Source organism: Camelina sativa, chromosome 7, assembly GCF_000633955.1.
Source record: "Camelina sativa cultivar DH55 chromosome 7, Cs, whole genome shotgun sequence".
NCBI classification, from domain to species: domain Eukaryota; kingdom Viridiplantae; phylum Streptophyta; class Magnoliopsida; order Brassicales; family Brassicaceae; genus Camelina; species Camelina sativa.
In genome coordinates, this window is record NC_025691.1 from 56,362 (window position 1) to 69,200 (window position 12,839).

A 12,839-nucleotide genomic window follows, 5' to 3' on the forward strand; every position below is an offset into this window, starting at 1 on the left:
CCCCAAGTTAATGCCCCAGCACCTGGGTCCATAGGATTTACGCCCATGGCAACTCCAGGAGGAGTTGCTCCAAGATCTGTGCAACCAGCAAGTCCTCCAACACAACAGGCAGCCCCTACACCTGCAGCTCCGCCACCAACTGTTCAAACTGCAGATACTTCCAACGTTCCAGGTATGTGAACATCAGCACTATATCTGTTTCGATTCTGACAAAAGTCATATATTGACCACCTCTCACAAACTGATCCAGCCCACCAGAAACCTGTGATAGCAACGTTGACTAGGCTTTTCAATGAGACATCGGAAGCACTGGGAGGTGCACGTGCGAATCCTGCCAAGAAGCGTGAGATAGAAGACAACTCAAAAAAATTAGGTGCTCTGTTTGTGAAACTCAATAGCGGAGATATCTCCAAGAATGCTGCCGACAAACTTGCACAGCTTTGTCAGGCTCTGGACAGCAATGACTTCAGCGCAGCCCTTCAAATACAGGTAAGCTAGTGAATTCATCTCTTCTCGTTCCTTGCTATTTGGAGTTTACTAATCAGTCTTTTTTTTTATCGACTCAAAAACAGGTACTTCTGACGACCAAGGAATGGGACGAATGCAACTTCTGGCTGGCAACACTAAAGCGAATGATCAAGGCCAGGCAAAATGTGCGGTGATTATTTATTTTCTGGGTTAAACGAAAATTTTATAAATCTAAAGGAGGGACGTTTGTATCAGACTCCTTTTGCTTTCTTAATTTTGTTCTTTTAAAACGGCGTTGCTGCTCCAGTCTTTCTCATTGATGAACTCATCTGCTGCATCAGTTACTATTTTGTTTAGATAAGATAGAGATGATCAGATTGCTTTACATTCTCATGTTTTTGGATGTTACTTTACCCGACAAGTTTGTTCGTCTCTTTCTGTGAATTTTGTTAGATTTTTTTATTCTTGGTGTTATATTATTTCATAGAGGAGCAATATGGTTATCCACTTGTCATATCGAGACATGAACTAAGAAAAAGAAAAAGAAAAAAAACGTCAACCGCTTTGTACTTTGCAAACGCCTTCTCGTTGTTTTTGCACCTCTTAAATTCCGGGAAGGAGAACAAGACCCCAGTGGCGAGCATGAACAAGACGGCAAAGTCTTGGTTAACGGTGTTGGAAGACTGTTGACGAAATTTTCTTGAGGGTAACTCTTCGGGGCTCACTGTTACCTCTATTACATAACCTCTCTCTGGTTTACTCTCCTGGTCACTGTCATTGTCTGATTTTAGGTTTCTGATGACACTCGAAATTATGTATCTACTTATGGTATTGGTTCTCGGGCCATGGTGTAGAGTCGAGAAAGGAAGACATCATTCCAAACGAGGGCCCATGCATTTTCCTATATACCACGAACGTCGAGAAAGCTACCGGAGCTGATACCCATTTTAAACTTGCTTGTACGTGGTCGGCTGCAGGATCTCTTGACCATCAAGTTCCATCGTTTCCCTCCAAAAATCATGAAGTGAGGTGGCCATGTAGGTCTCGTTGAAGTGAGGCCAGTGCCGTGCCTAGGTACTTTGGGGCTTTGGGCGAAAAAAAAATGTGGCCTAATTAATTTAGTTAAATCACAATTTTTAACTAACCTAAATATAACCATAAGAGAATAAATGAGCGGCAATACAAAATTAAGGGTCTCAATGTATATAATGACATGAATATTTCAAACAAAATACATATGCAAAACAACTTAAACCTACTAAATCAACAAAATATTTTTAATAATGTGGCCTAAAAATCAAACGTATAAAATGTGGCTGTGGGCAAGTGCCCTTTTTTATAAAAGGTAAGCACGGCACTGAGTGAGGCCCTAGCTCTAGACTAGACTCAAAGCATAATGGAACCAGTCTCTTTCTTTCTCAACCCATCTTTTTGATAAAGATTTGACATTTATAAATTGACCCACGTTGTACCAGTATAATAATGTGTAGTGAATCATGAAGCTCACTATTCCTTTTATTTTATAATCCAATTCGGCACGAACAAACCGGGAGAGGGGGGGGGGGATAACGCTTCAATCTCTTAGTGCAACAATCTAATTGCCTTTTTATAAGCGCTTGATTAAACCATTCTTTAGATCTAAACAATTATTTATTTTCTCTCCTTACGAAAATATGTTTTTTTTTTTGTCGTATACGAAAATATGTTTTAAATACAAATCTGCGTAATATACCTTGGATAAGAAAACAAATTTGCAAAAGGAGGCATTTGTGGTCATACATAGCTCCTCCTTGAATATACGAAATGCATATGCATCATGATTCTCGGTTAGTTTTGCGGATGAAAATTTTCACAGAAAGGGAGAGAGTAAATAGGTCGGTGGTTCATGGATGATTAGGAAAAGAAAGGAGTATTTTTTTACTAAGTACAATACAATATGAAAGAGGTTATAAGAGCATGTCCACTTGGGTTGCTCATTGGGTTACTCTTGTATTTATGGTCCAAAAAAAAAAAAAAAAAGAAAAACTAAATTATGGTCCACTAAGCTGAATATCGCCTCTCAAATAGGAAGCTGATTAGTTGTCGGGTAAATATACTATAAAAAATAAAAAAATAAATAAATGGCACTTTCTTTCTTCTTTTTTCCCGATCCTCTCTCTTTTCTCTCGACCGTAACGGCGAATCTTCTTCTTCTTCGATCGAATCAAACGTGGCCGAGGCCCCGTCGTTGTTAAATTGAGTTATTGAATTTGTTTTAAATGTTATGACTCGGGTCTTCCCTAAAGGTAATACCTTGACTCACGACTATGATTATTGTTTCTCTGAGAATGGTCTTGTTGCCCATAAAGATGGGAAATCCACTGGAATTCAGGTGCATATGAAACAGCGTCTTTTACAAATTCACATTGTTGTTTTATCGTTTCTTTGTCTTTTACAATTCTACATTGTCTCCGTCGCGTTAGCCACCGGCGTGACTCATCCTCTCGGTTAGATCCTTGATGCCTTCTCCTTTCACTCATAAGTGTGTAAGACTCCAATTTTGGAAACTAGAACCATTTTGGCTCCATATCAATTGTACAGGAGAGTTCTTCGATAGTGATCTTTGGATAATGTAGCAGTATGTAGCAGTATTGCAAGTGTCTGCTTAACTACTACTATGGTTTTATAATGTGGCATTTTTAAGGTTAGGAACTGAGAAGAAAATGGTTGCTTTTTGTTTCATACCTAACATGGACAAGGTACAGTTTTATGAAACTTCTTGTTGGTCATAAACAAATTGTTTTCCCTTGCGTTGACTCTGTTCAGTGATGTTGGTTTCTATATGTTTAAACATCAAACGAACAGTTCGGATATGTTGGATTTGGCTGTTGATTACATCAAAAACGGCACAATATTGATTTTTTTCTCACTTAATTCTGTCTTCCACCGAACCTTTCAATCAAGAAAAAAAATAATAAAATATTATATAATAAGAAGAATTCTGAAATAAATAATTATGAAAATCTCAAAGTCTCATGTTTGAAAGTAAAAGACTCTTAGACCAAGTCCGACAGCAACCAACCACGCTGTAAGGTTTCTTTAAAAAATATATATATTTTAATCATATATATATTTATTATTTTCTAAGTTTCAAAATATAAAATGTTTTAGTTAAAACACACATATTAATAAATAGTTACTTTTAAAATATTTAACCAATCATAAATAAGACTAAATAATATAAAATATAAAATTAATTTAAAAATTGCATAGAAAATTGGAAACATCTTATATTATAAAACAAAAATATTTTTTTAAACATCGTAAATTATGAAACAGATAGAGTATCTTTTAGTAATAGTAACAATTAAAAAAATAACACCGTCTATTTATTAAGAGAAACGCTTTTTGACTAAGAAACTTAACTACCGATTTTCTCTTTTTTTTCTTCTCTCATTATTATATATATATATATATTTTAAAACAATTATGTTGATTAGCATCTCCAATGGGGTTGTTTAATGAGTTGCTCTATATTTTTATGGTCCAAAAATAAATCAAAAATTTCTAAATATGGCTCATTTAACACATAATTGTTTTTCAAAGAGGAATTGGAAGCAATCTATAAGATACAATAAGAGTGTGAACGGTTGCAGCGGTCAAGGCGGACAAATCCATCAGTGGATTAGACCACTTTTTATTCACCATTCATCTAATACAGTTTGCAGCGATGCAGTCTAAAAATAATATAAAGAAAACCGATGCGGACCAATTGTGAACCGTTTTTGTGTATAAATAGAGTTGGTCTACAACGGTCTACTAACCGCCTTTATATTTGGGATGGTCTAAACTACTAACGGATTTGGCCGCCCCGACCACAGTCACCAGTTAGACCCTAAGTGTTAAACTCTGGTAAAGTAATGAGAAAATAGAAAACACCATTTTTTTTTCTTTTTTGCCCATTTTCTTCTTCCTTTTTTTGCGACTCTCTCTCTCTCGAGACGGAACCGGCTATTCTCTTCCCTTGAATCGATTGATTTTTGACACCAATTTTATACTTCTCCTCTCTTTGAATTGTTTCGTCGTCTTCATCTCTTCATCTCTTCATCAGCCGTTGTACTTTCCAGTGACAAGAAAGAGAGAGTTCAGAGAGAGAGAGAGCGAGGCAGATCCTCATCGTCTTGGTTCTTGTTTCTTCCCCGATCTCTCGATTTTCTCCTCCGATTTAAGATAAATAAACCCTCCGATCTACTACTTGCCCTTGTGTTGGATCTCGATTACTACTCGAGTTACTTGGGATTTGATTTTGGTTGGATTAGATCGGTCAAACTATTGGAAATGTTTTGATATTAGCTCAACGATTGGTGTTTGACTTGATCTTAGTTGATTTACTTGTTGTATTTTGCTTCGGATCCGGATCATTTTGACTTGCTTTTTGTCTATAGAAATCAGAAATTTTGAAATGTTTGTTGAAGTTTGACTTAGAATCTGTTGATTTGACTCTGACGGATGAAGAAACCAAGTGATCATATCTGATGATACATGGCATGAATCCTTGCGATTTTATCATCCGATGAGTATGGATTCTTCAAATCTGGTTTTATTATGAGTCTGGTGATCATATTAATTAATGATGGAGGGTTACGCTGAATTGAATCTTACACAGAGATCGAAGCCTGTTTTTGATTAATCAAGCTTTTGCTTCTTTCTTGATGGCCGATGTTGATGATATTCAAGACAATGGTACTCGAATGGTCAAGGTTTAGTCATTTCTTCCTTACTTTTCAGGTTTTGTGGATTCTCTCACTTTTTGTTCAGATATATTGATACATGGATTATAATACACACTGCTTACTGAGGCTCCTCTTAACCCAAAAGCCAACAGAGAGAAGATTCGAGACCTTCAATTCTCCAGCTATGTATGTCGCCTTTCAAGATGTTCTATCACTTTACGCTAGTGGTCGTACAACCGGTTAGTACATTCATTGTTGACAAAGTTTTGTTTTCTGTTTTTAGTCACTATGTCTTATTTGATCACAGTGAAATGATGTTCTTTAAGTTTTGTGTTGGACTCTGGTGATGGTGTGTCTCACACTGTACCAATCTACAAAGGTTTCTCTCTTCCACATGCTATCCTTCGTCTTGACCTTGATGGTCGTGACCTTACTGATTACCTTATGAAGATCCTTACCGAGAGAGGTTACATGTTCACCACAACAGCAGAACGAGAAATTGTGAGAGACATCAAAGAGAAGCTTTCTTTTGTTGTTGTGGATTATGAGCAAGAGATGGAGACATTAAAAACCAGCTCCTGTATGTAAAATATTTTTGGTTTATTATTTCTGAATTATGTAAACTATTTTTGTTTTTTTTTAATGTAATATACATAAGTAATTAAAATAATTGTTTTGTTATTTTGGATTATTGAATATTTTTTAAAAATTTGATAAATAACAAAATTTGATAAATAATAAATAATAAAAAACTTTAATAGGGGTTCTCTAGTGAAAGATTAATTTTGTTAAAAATTGTAATTAGATTGATTTGATTAGTTTAATATTAATTATATGATTAGTTTAATTATGAGCAACTTATCAGTTTTTCTAATGGAGATTTTATAACAAAATAATACTATTATATATTATTATTTCTTTTATGAACAATAAGTTCTTACCAAAGATTTCCATTGCATATAATCTTACGTGTGAGAGAGGGACGGAAATAAAAAGAAGTAAAATACACATATCGTATTTGTGCTGGTGATAGAGTTTGAATGGTTGGAGCGGACAAATACGTTGGTGGAATAAACCGTTTTTTTATTTACCATTAATAAATGATGTCTGTGGTGATGCGAATCCAAAAAAATAAAAGAAAATTGCTGCGGACCAATCACACACTATTTTTAACGTATAAATGGAGTTTATCAGCGACAGTTTCCTGTCCAATCAACGGCTGACGAATTTTGTCTTATTCCAACAGCCGTAAGGTCATCTCCAATGCAAAGAGACTTTCATGGTCTCTCAAAATTATTTTAAATATAAAATTTGTTTGTATTTAAGTTTAGAGACTCTTTAATATCAATGAAATTTAGATGCCTCCAATGGTAGAAACCACATGAGTTTCTTTAGAATTTGAATTAAAAAAAATAATATCACTACAGAACTTGCTAAAGCTAGTCATACCAGAGAAAACACTTTTCTTTCTTATCCTACCAATTAATTCACATCGCCACAATCCTTCATGTCGCACCAAAAATATTTGAACTTCAATACAAAAATCGAGAAGAACAAAGCACAACGAGAGCTCAAGCAATCTAAACATTGACCAGTCTTTAAGATGAGGTTGTGAACAGAAAAGCCTCAACTATAATAGTTTACTCACCAAAAGAGATCTCTTCAGAACATTGACAATCTTTAAGATGAGGCAAATCACGCCTAGCCTAAAATCGTCTTAAATCATGAGAAGAATGAAGAAATAGACTCCATCATGAGTGACAACAAAGAACCCTAGTTTTCCAATTTTCATATAACCCTAATATTAATCAGATCTAAACAACCCTAATTAATCAAGATCTACAAAACGAAAACAAGAAAAATCGAACCAGGAGAAGCATAGATCATTTCACCAAACTCTCCAATTTTAAGTCCCCAATTTGCCGATGACATTCACCGAATATTGGACCACCGACGGTTTATATGATGCTCAGGATACGAGTTTCTGTTGGGATACAATCCAAGTCCCACATATGATGTTTAAAAAGACTATCATATAATATATAAAGGGTTAGGGTTAATCTACTAATGACCAATTGGTTTTTAGTTAGAAGCCCAAGATAAACCCAAATTTAACATGGTATCAGAGCCCAAGGTTAAAATTCTGGTGGACCTAGAAAAGTGGATACGGACATGCCTCTTGTTAACCCGAGTAATAAGGGCCCAAGAAGGGGTTTATTATCGATCCAAGTGGGATCGGTTCGAGATGGAGTTATCATCTCGAGCAGGCGTGTTAAAATCCCATATGTGGTTCTTGGTTTGAAGGGGGATTGTTGGAATACAATCCAAGTCCCACATCTGATGTTTAAAAAGACTATCATATAATATATAAAGGGTTAGGGTTAATCTACTAATTGCCAATTGGTTTTTAGTTAGAAGCCCAAAATAAACCCAAATTTAACAGTTTCCTTGCCAATCAGCTTCCAATTTCATAACCCAAATCGCTGCATTGTCTTCGTTTTCGCCATCACCATCTCTCGAGCGAGAAACAAAAAAACCGAGAAAGAGAGAGAGACTCGGAGAAGAGAAAGACCCAAAAAAAAAAAAAAACTTTTGTCTAAAATTTTAACCAATCATAAACCGCCACGTAGCGTCTCTTACCATCTCTAAAAACTCTCTTTTGAGAGATGATTCTACACATTTATTTTGTTTTTGATTTAATTTTCACCACTTTTCTTCGAGAGACTATGCTAAAGAGACTCCATTCCATTGGAGATGCCCTAAGTTCTGTAACTATTCAAACCCCATAAAGAGATGGTGGTTTCTTTCTGAAAACCAAATGAGGTAAACAACGATGATAATAATAATGACTGCATCTGCATGGATGATAGTATAATGTATGTGTTGTCACTGGCGCGTGAGCTCCCAATGGCTACGCGTGGATTTGAGTGTAAGATGGCCCGGTGTCAAAGAGAGGCTTGAAATTGAAAGCGAAGAGAACGTGCAAATGCAATCATCCTACTCAGATAGTATAGTCATATCTCTTATTACGTTTCTTTTTTAGTTTTGATTTGAAGATAGAAAAATAATTTAGATTATTAATGGCATGCATTTCATAATTCATACTACTACTGTATCATACGTGCTGAGGGTGAGTGGTTATATAACAACTTTATTAACTTACATATCGACGTCATTATAATGATTAATCTCTCTCTCTTTCTAACATTCATTCATCATTTCCAAATTTATAATACTAAAGTATACTACACCACTGCATCATACTGACTATTGAACGCATATGCATTTTTGTAGCACAAAAGAAAAAAAAAAGATAATTAAGCTTTAAGAGTATAAATTAAAAATGCATGCCTCGGAATATAGTATGAAACACGACAGACAGGTCAGATCAAATAATACGTCTGCAGAAAACTGTGTTTGCAAGTGTTAATAAATAGAAGTGTCAAAATCAGAAACACAAATTCTGTTGAATGCTGAAAAAAACAACAACAAGCTATACTAATTTTTATTAAGTATAATAAAATTTATATAAGAGAGAGGGATCGGAGTGATCGATTTTAAAACTCCAAAGTTTGACCACTCACTTGGGAGTTGGAGCCCAGAAGACACAGTCACTCCACACTTCAACTACTTTTAATTTCCCCAACATAACACGAGTGAGGAGGCAACTTTGATTTTTTTGCAGGCAGGAAATTAGAGAGGCAGGAAGAAGCTTAGGTATGGACTATGGAGTGGAGTAGTACAGGAGTGATGATATGGTAAGGTACCTGAGAAAGAAAGCTCTTTTAGCTTTTGCTAAAGTCCAAGACGAGAAACCAAACATCCTTTTGTACACAAACACAAAGACAACAAAAGCAGTGTTTCTTTCTTTTTCCTTGCCAACCCAAAGATAAAAGAGAGAGAGAGAGAGAGAGGTGGTCTGGCTTCTCAGAGTGTGTGTGTCTGTGTGTGTTTCCATGGATGTGTGCGAAGCAACTAGGATGGTGCTCTCTAGAATCCAGAGCTTAGACCCTGCTAATGCTTCCAAGATCATGGGTCTTCTCCTTCTTCAGGATCACGGAGAGAAGGAGATGATAAGGTTAGCTTTCGGGCCTCAGAATCTCCTTCATTCTGTCATAGCCAAGGCCAAGAAAGAGTTCGGTCTCATGGGCTCCTCCACTCTCAATGAGCATGAGCGGCTTTCTTTCTTTGATCGGAGAAGCGGCGGTTGCGTTTCCCACGATCTAGGGTTCGGATGGGGACAGTGCTCCAAGTCTATTCCGCCGAGACTTTCCCATCAGCTCACCGGCGGCCCTCGTTTTCCATTTTCCCCCAAAGGTGTGAACTTGCAGCAGAGTGAATCACAAAGGTTGGAGTTTTTTTTTTTTGCCTTTTTTTTAAAAAAAATTATTCACTCTTTTTTTTTTTTAATCATCTTGATGAGATACCTGAATGAAACTGTGTAGCCAAGCCACTGATTTGATGATGGGAGATGACTTGAATAAGTTGGGAAGTTGGAGGCCAGAGCGGATCGACCTTTGGGCCATGGCCTGCTCGGCATCCAGACAGATCTATCTGACTTTCCCGGTTGACAGTGTCTTCAGGGAAGAGGATGTTTCCAACTACTTCAGGTAAGGCTTAACAAGAACCCTGGAACCCAATTCTTAATTCTTATTTGTCTATTTAAAAAAAAAAAACAATGTTACGTTGGTGCAGTACCTTCGGGCCAGTTCAGGACGTGAGGATTCCGTACCAGCAGAAGAGGATGTTTGGGTTCGTTACCTTTATGTATCCAGAGACGGTGAAGAGCATTCTCGCCAAAGGGAACCCTCACTTTGTGTGTGATTCCAGGGTTCTTGTTAAGCCTTACAAGGAGAAAGGAAAAGTCCCTGACAAATACAGGTACACACATACTTTTTCTGATGCTCTGTTTCCTCTTTTGTCTTTACGACGCATATTTTTTTCTCTTGTGCAGGACTAAGCCATCTCCGACCGGCCTTGATTCTATGGACATTATGGGTCTCCAGCTTGGTAAACAGCTCTTTGTCTTTCATATTCCCCTGCCCTAAGAGTTTGGGTTGGTATTGATTGGATTGTGTGTAGGGGGTAGCGCTTTTCATGACAACGCCCAAGATCTGTTGTGGAAGAGTAGGTTGGAAGAAAGAGCTCTTGAGCTTCAGAGCAGAAGGCTGATGAATCTGCAGCTTCTAGACGTCAAGAAGCAAATTCAACTCAGTTACGACCAAACACTGCTTGTTTCTCCACGATTAGGTTCGGTTTTGCTCTGATTGGGCAATTTACGCTAGTCTGAAAATGTGTACTAACTTGTTCTCTCTCTCTCTCTCTCCTGCAGACAACTCTCTGCTGGCAGTTTCAAGCAACCAGAGAGTGTCTACCAAAGAGAATGATGAGGATAGAATCAAACTTCCAGAGAGGTATATATGTTCTAGGAGTTGCCAGTTTGATAGTCTGTTTTGTGAGCTTTGAAGAAGATATGAGTATTTTTGTTTCCCGTACGTACGTTGTACAGCTTGGAGGATGATAGATNAGGCTTAACAAGAACCCTGGAACCCAATTCTTAATTCTTATTTGTCTATTTAAAAAAAAAAAACAATGTTACGTTGGTGCAGTACCTTCGGGCCAGTTCAGGACGTGAGGATTCCGTACCAGCAGAAGAGGATGTTTGGGTTCGTTACCTTTATGTATCCAGAGACGGTGAAGAGCATTCTCGCCAAAGGGAACCCTCACTTTGTGTGTGATTCCAGGGTTCTTGTTAAGCCTTACAAGGAGAAAGGAAAAGTCCCTGACAAATACAGGTACACACACACTTTTGCTCTTCCCATGACTATATAGCTTGCTTCTTCTGATGCTCTGTTATTTTCTTTCTGCAGGACTAAGCCATCGCCGGATGGATCCCCGACTGGCCTTGATTCTATGGATATTATGGGTCTCCAGCTTGGTAAACAACTCTTTGTCTTTCATATTCCCCTTCACTAAGAGTTTGGTTGGTATTGATTGGATTGTGTGTAGGGGGGACTGGGAGGGTTTTTCATGACAACGCTCAAGATCTGTTGTGGAAGAGTAGGTTGGAAGAACGAGCTCTTGAGCTTCAGAGCAGAAGGCTGATGAATCTGCAGCTTCTAGACGTCAAGAAGCAAATTCAACTCAGTTACGACCAAACACTGCTTGTTTCTCCACGATTAGGTTCGGTTTTGCTCTGATTGGGCAATTTACGCTAGTCTGAAAATGTGTACTAACTTGTTCTCTCTCTCTCTCTCTCCTGCAGACAACTCTCTGCTGGCAGTTTCAAGCAACCAGAGAGTGTCTACCAAAGAGAATGATGAGGATAGAATCAAACTTCCAGAGAGGTATATATGTTCTAGGAGTTGCCAGTTTGATAGTCTGTTTTGTGAGCTTTGAAGAAGATATGAGTATTTTTGTTTCCCGTACGTACGTTGTACAGCTTGGAGGATGATAGATTGCCAGACAGCCCATTTGCATCACCCACACACCATTTTCTGGAGTTTGACAAATCTGGAGCAGCTGCAGACACTAACGGTTCAGGCTCATCGTCGCCATCTTTTGATCACGATGAGTCTACTACATTGACAGACTCTCGCAAATCCTATAACTGCCAAATGCCGAGCTTATCAATGACGGGGATGTTACCAGGCAGCAGCGGACCAGCCTGTCGCGTTGGGATCTAAATCTATTTAAAATAACTAACCAGAGAGAGGTAGATTGTAGTCTGATGAGAGAGAGATAGGGGTAAATTGGTCATACTGATGAATGTGGAAAAGATTGTACATGTTAACAATGTCTCCTTTGCCATGTCATTGCAGGAAGAAAAGATTAACCCAAAAGTGATGAGCAATTTACTGAGACGTGGATGTAAGATAGAAGAGAGAAGAAGATGGGGAAGGTTGTTGTACCATTTAGAAAGACTTAGTAAATGAGTCCGTGAATGTGTTATGGAATGGATGGACCACAGCACAGGCGACCTTTAATTTTATAATCATATAGATATATAACTAGGACAAGAAGAGTGTGTAAGTGTAACCAACCAATCTTTAGTAATTTATTCAAGAGAAGAAGAAAGGTAGGTTTGTCTTTGACATACGATCAATATATATTTTTTTTAGTTTTGTTTTGGACAAACATTCATATACATCCACTGTTGGTTGAAACTGCCAATTTCTATCACAAGGTAGGTTTACTTGTCAACATGGTCTCACAGAAGCTATAGAGTGTAATAAAGTCAAGCCCATCATGTATTGTATGTGCTTGCCCATACAACAAAATCAATACGTGTAATTTCTTTTGACTTTTAGTAAGTGATTACACAACATATATACAATAGTGCGTACCGAAGGACAAAAGTAGGTTAACCACGGCTTTGGTCGGAATCTTTCGTAGTTCATGTCTGTCGTTTTGTAATGGACCACAGTAAGTAATTCCGTTTTATCGAAAAATCGATTTGGGAAATATTGGGCCTGAAAGTTAAAGAGTATAGCTAAGCCCAAACCAATAGAACCCAACACAAATGGAAGGGAAATTAATAGTGAGCGAGTTGGGAGTGTGTTTTTCGTCTACACCGACGATGAATGTGTCAGAGTCAGTTTCAGTCGTAGTAGCAATTGGGGAGATATATATATATATATATATCTCATCGGAATCATC

At 37.5% G+C, this 12,839-nt stretch overlaps 4 protein-coding genes and 1 long non-coding RNA gene across 13 annotated transcripts in view; 3 read left to right on the forward strand and 2 right to left on the reverse strand.

Moving 5' to 3' along the window:
- The window catches only part of LOC104699528, a 1,395-nt gene extending 1,296 nt beyond the window's left edge, over positions 1 to 99 (reverse strand). The window contains exon 1 of the long non-coding RNA XR_753372.2: positions 23 to 99. This is a non-coding gene — a long non-coding RNA (uncharacterized LOC104699528). The remainder of the gene's footprint in view (positions 1 to 22) is intronic.
- The window catches only part of LOC104699529 (protein transport protein SEC31 homolog B-like), a gene marked incomplete in the record, with an annotated part of 8,325 nt that extends 7,395 nt beyond the window's left edge, over positions 1 to 930 (forward strand). Inside the window, 3 exon segments of the mRNA XM_019227260.1 lie at positions 155 to 172; positions 251 to 489; positions 573 to 930. Of these exon segments, the coding sequence (XP_019082805.1) occupies positions 155 to 172; positions 251 to 489; positions 573 to 662 (347 nt within the window).
- LOC104699530 (actin-2-like) lies at positions 4,355 to 5,832 on the forward strand. 8 transcript variants are annotated; one of them, XM_010414843.2, is made up of 4 exons: positions 4,365 to 5,024; positions 5,114 to 5,207; positions 5,326 to 5,419; positions 5,560 to 5,832. In XM_010414843.2, exons 2-4 carry the CDS (start codon positions 5,160 to 5,162, stop codon positions 5,766 to 5,768), a joined length of 351 nt encoding a protein of 116 aa, XP_010413145.1. In that variant the 5' UTR covers positions 4,365 to 5,024; positions 5,114 to 5,159; the 3' UTR covers positions 5,769 to 5,832. The 8 variants fall into 8 exon arrangements, 4 of the variants coding, with proteins under 4 accessions (XP_010413145.1, XP_010413143.1, XP_010413142.1 ...); XM_010414841.2 differs by having other exon boundaries at positions 4,366 to 5,024; positions 5,114 to 5,235; XR_753374.2 differs by having other exon boundaries at positions 4,366 to 5,235; positions 5,488 to 5,832.
- LOC104699531 (zinc finger CCCH domain-containing protein 46-like) lies at positions 8,591 to 12,252 on the forward strand. Of its 2 annotated transcripts, none has more exons than XM_010414845.2 (8): positions 8,591 to 9,528; positions 9,626 to 9,790; positions 9,876 to 10,061; positions 10,135 to 10,190; positions 10,263 to 10,430; positions 10,513 to 10,594; positions 11,623 to 11,895; positions 12,002 to 12,252. In XM_010414845.2, exons 1-7 carry the CDS (start codon positions 9,137 to 9,139, stop codon positions 11,864 to 11,866), a joined length of 1,293 nt encoding a protein of 430 aa, XP_010413147.1. In that variant the 5' UTR covers positions 8,591 to 9,136; the 3' UTR covers positions 11,867 to 11,895; positions 12,002 to 12,252. The 2 variants fall into 2 exon arrangements, with proteins under 2 accessions (XP_010413147.1, XP_010413148.1); XM_010414846.2 differs by having other exon boundaries at positions 10,263 to 10,394.
- The window catches only part of LOC104704111 (cytokinin dehydrogenase 6), a 4,942-nt gene continuing 3,984 nt past the window's right edge, over positions 11,882 to 12,839 (reverse strand). Inside the window, exon 7 of the mRNA XM_019226949.1 lies at positions 11,882 to 11,941. Coding sequence (XP_019082494.1) covers positions 11,882 to 11,941 — 60 coding nt within the window. The remainder of the gene's footprint in view (positions 11,942 to 12,839) is intronic.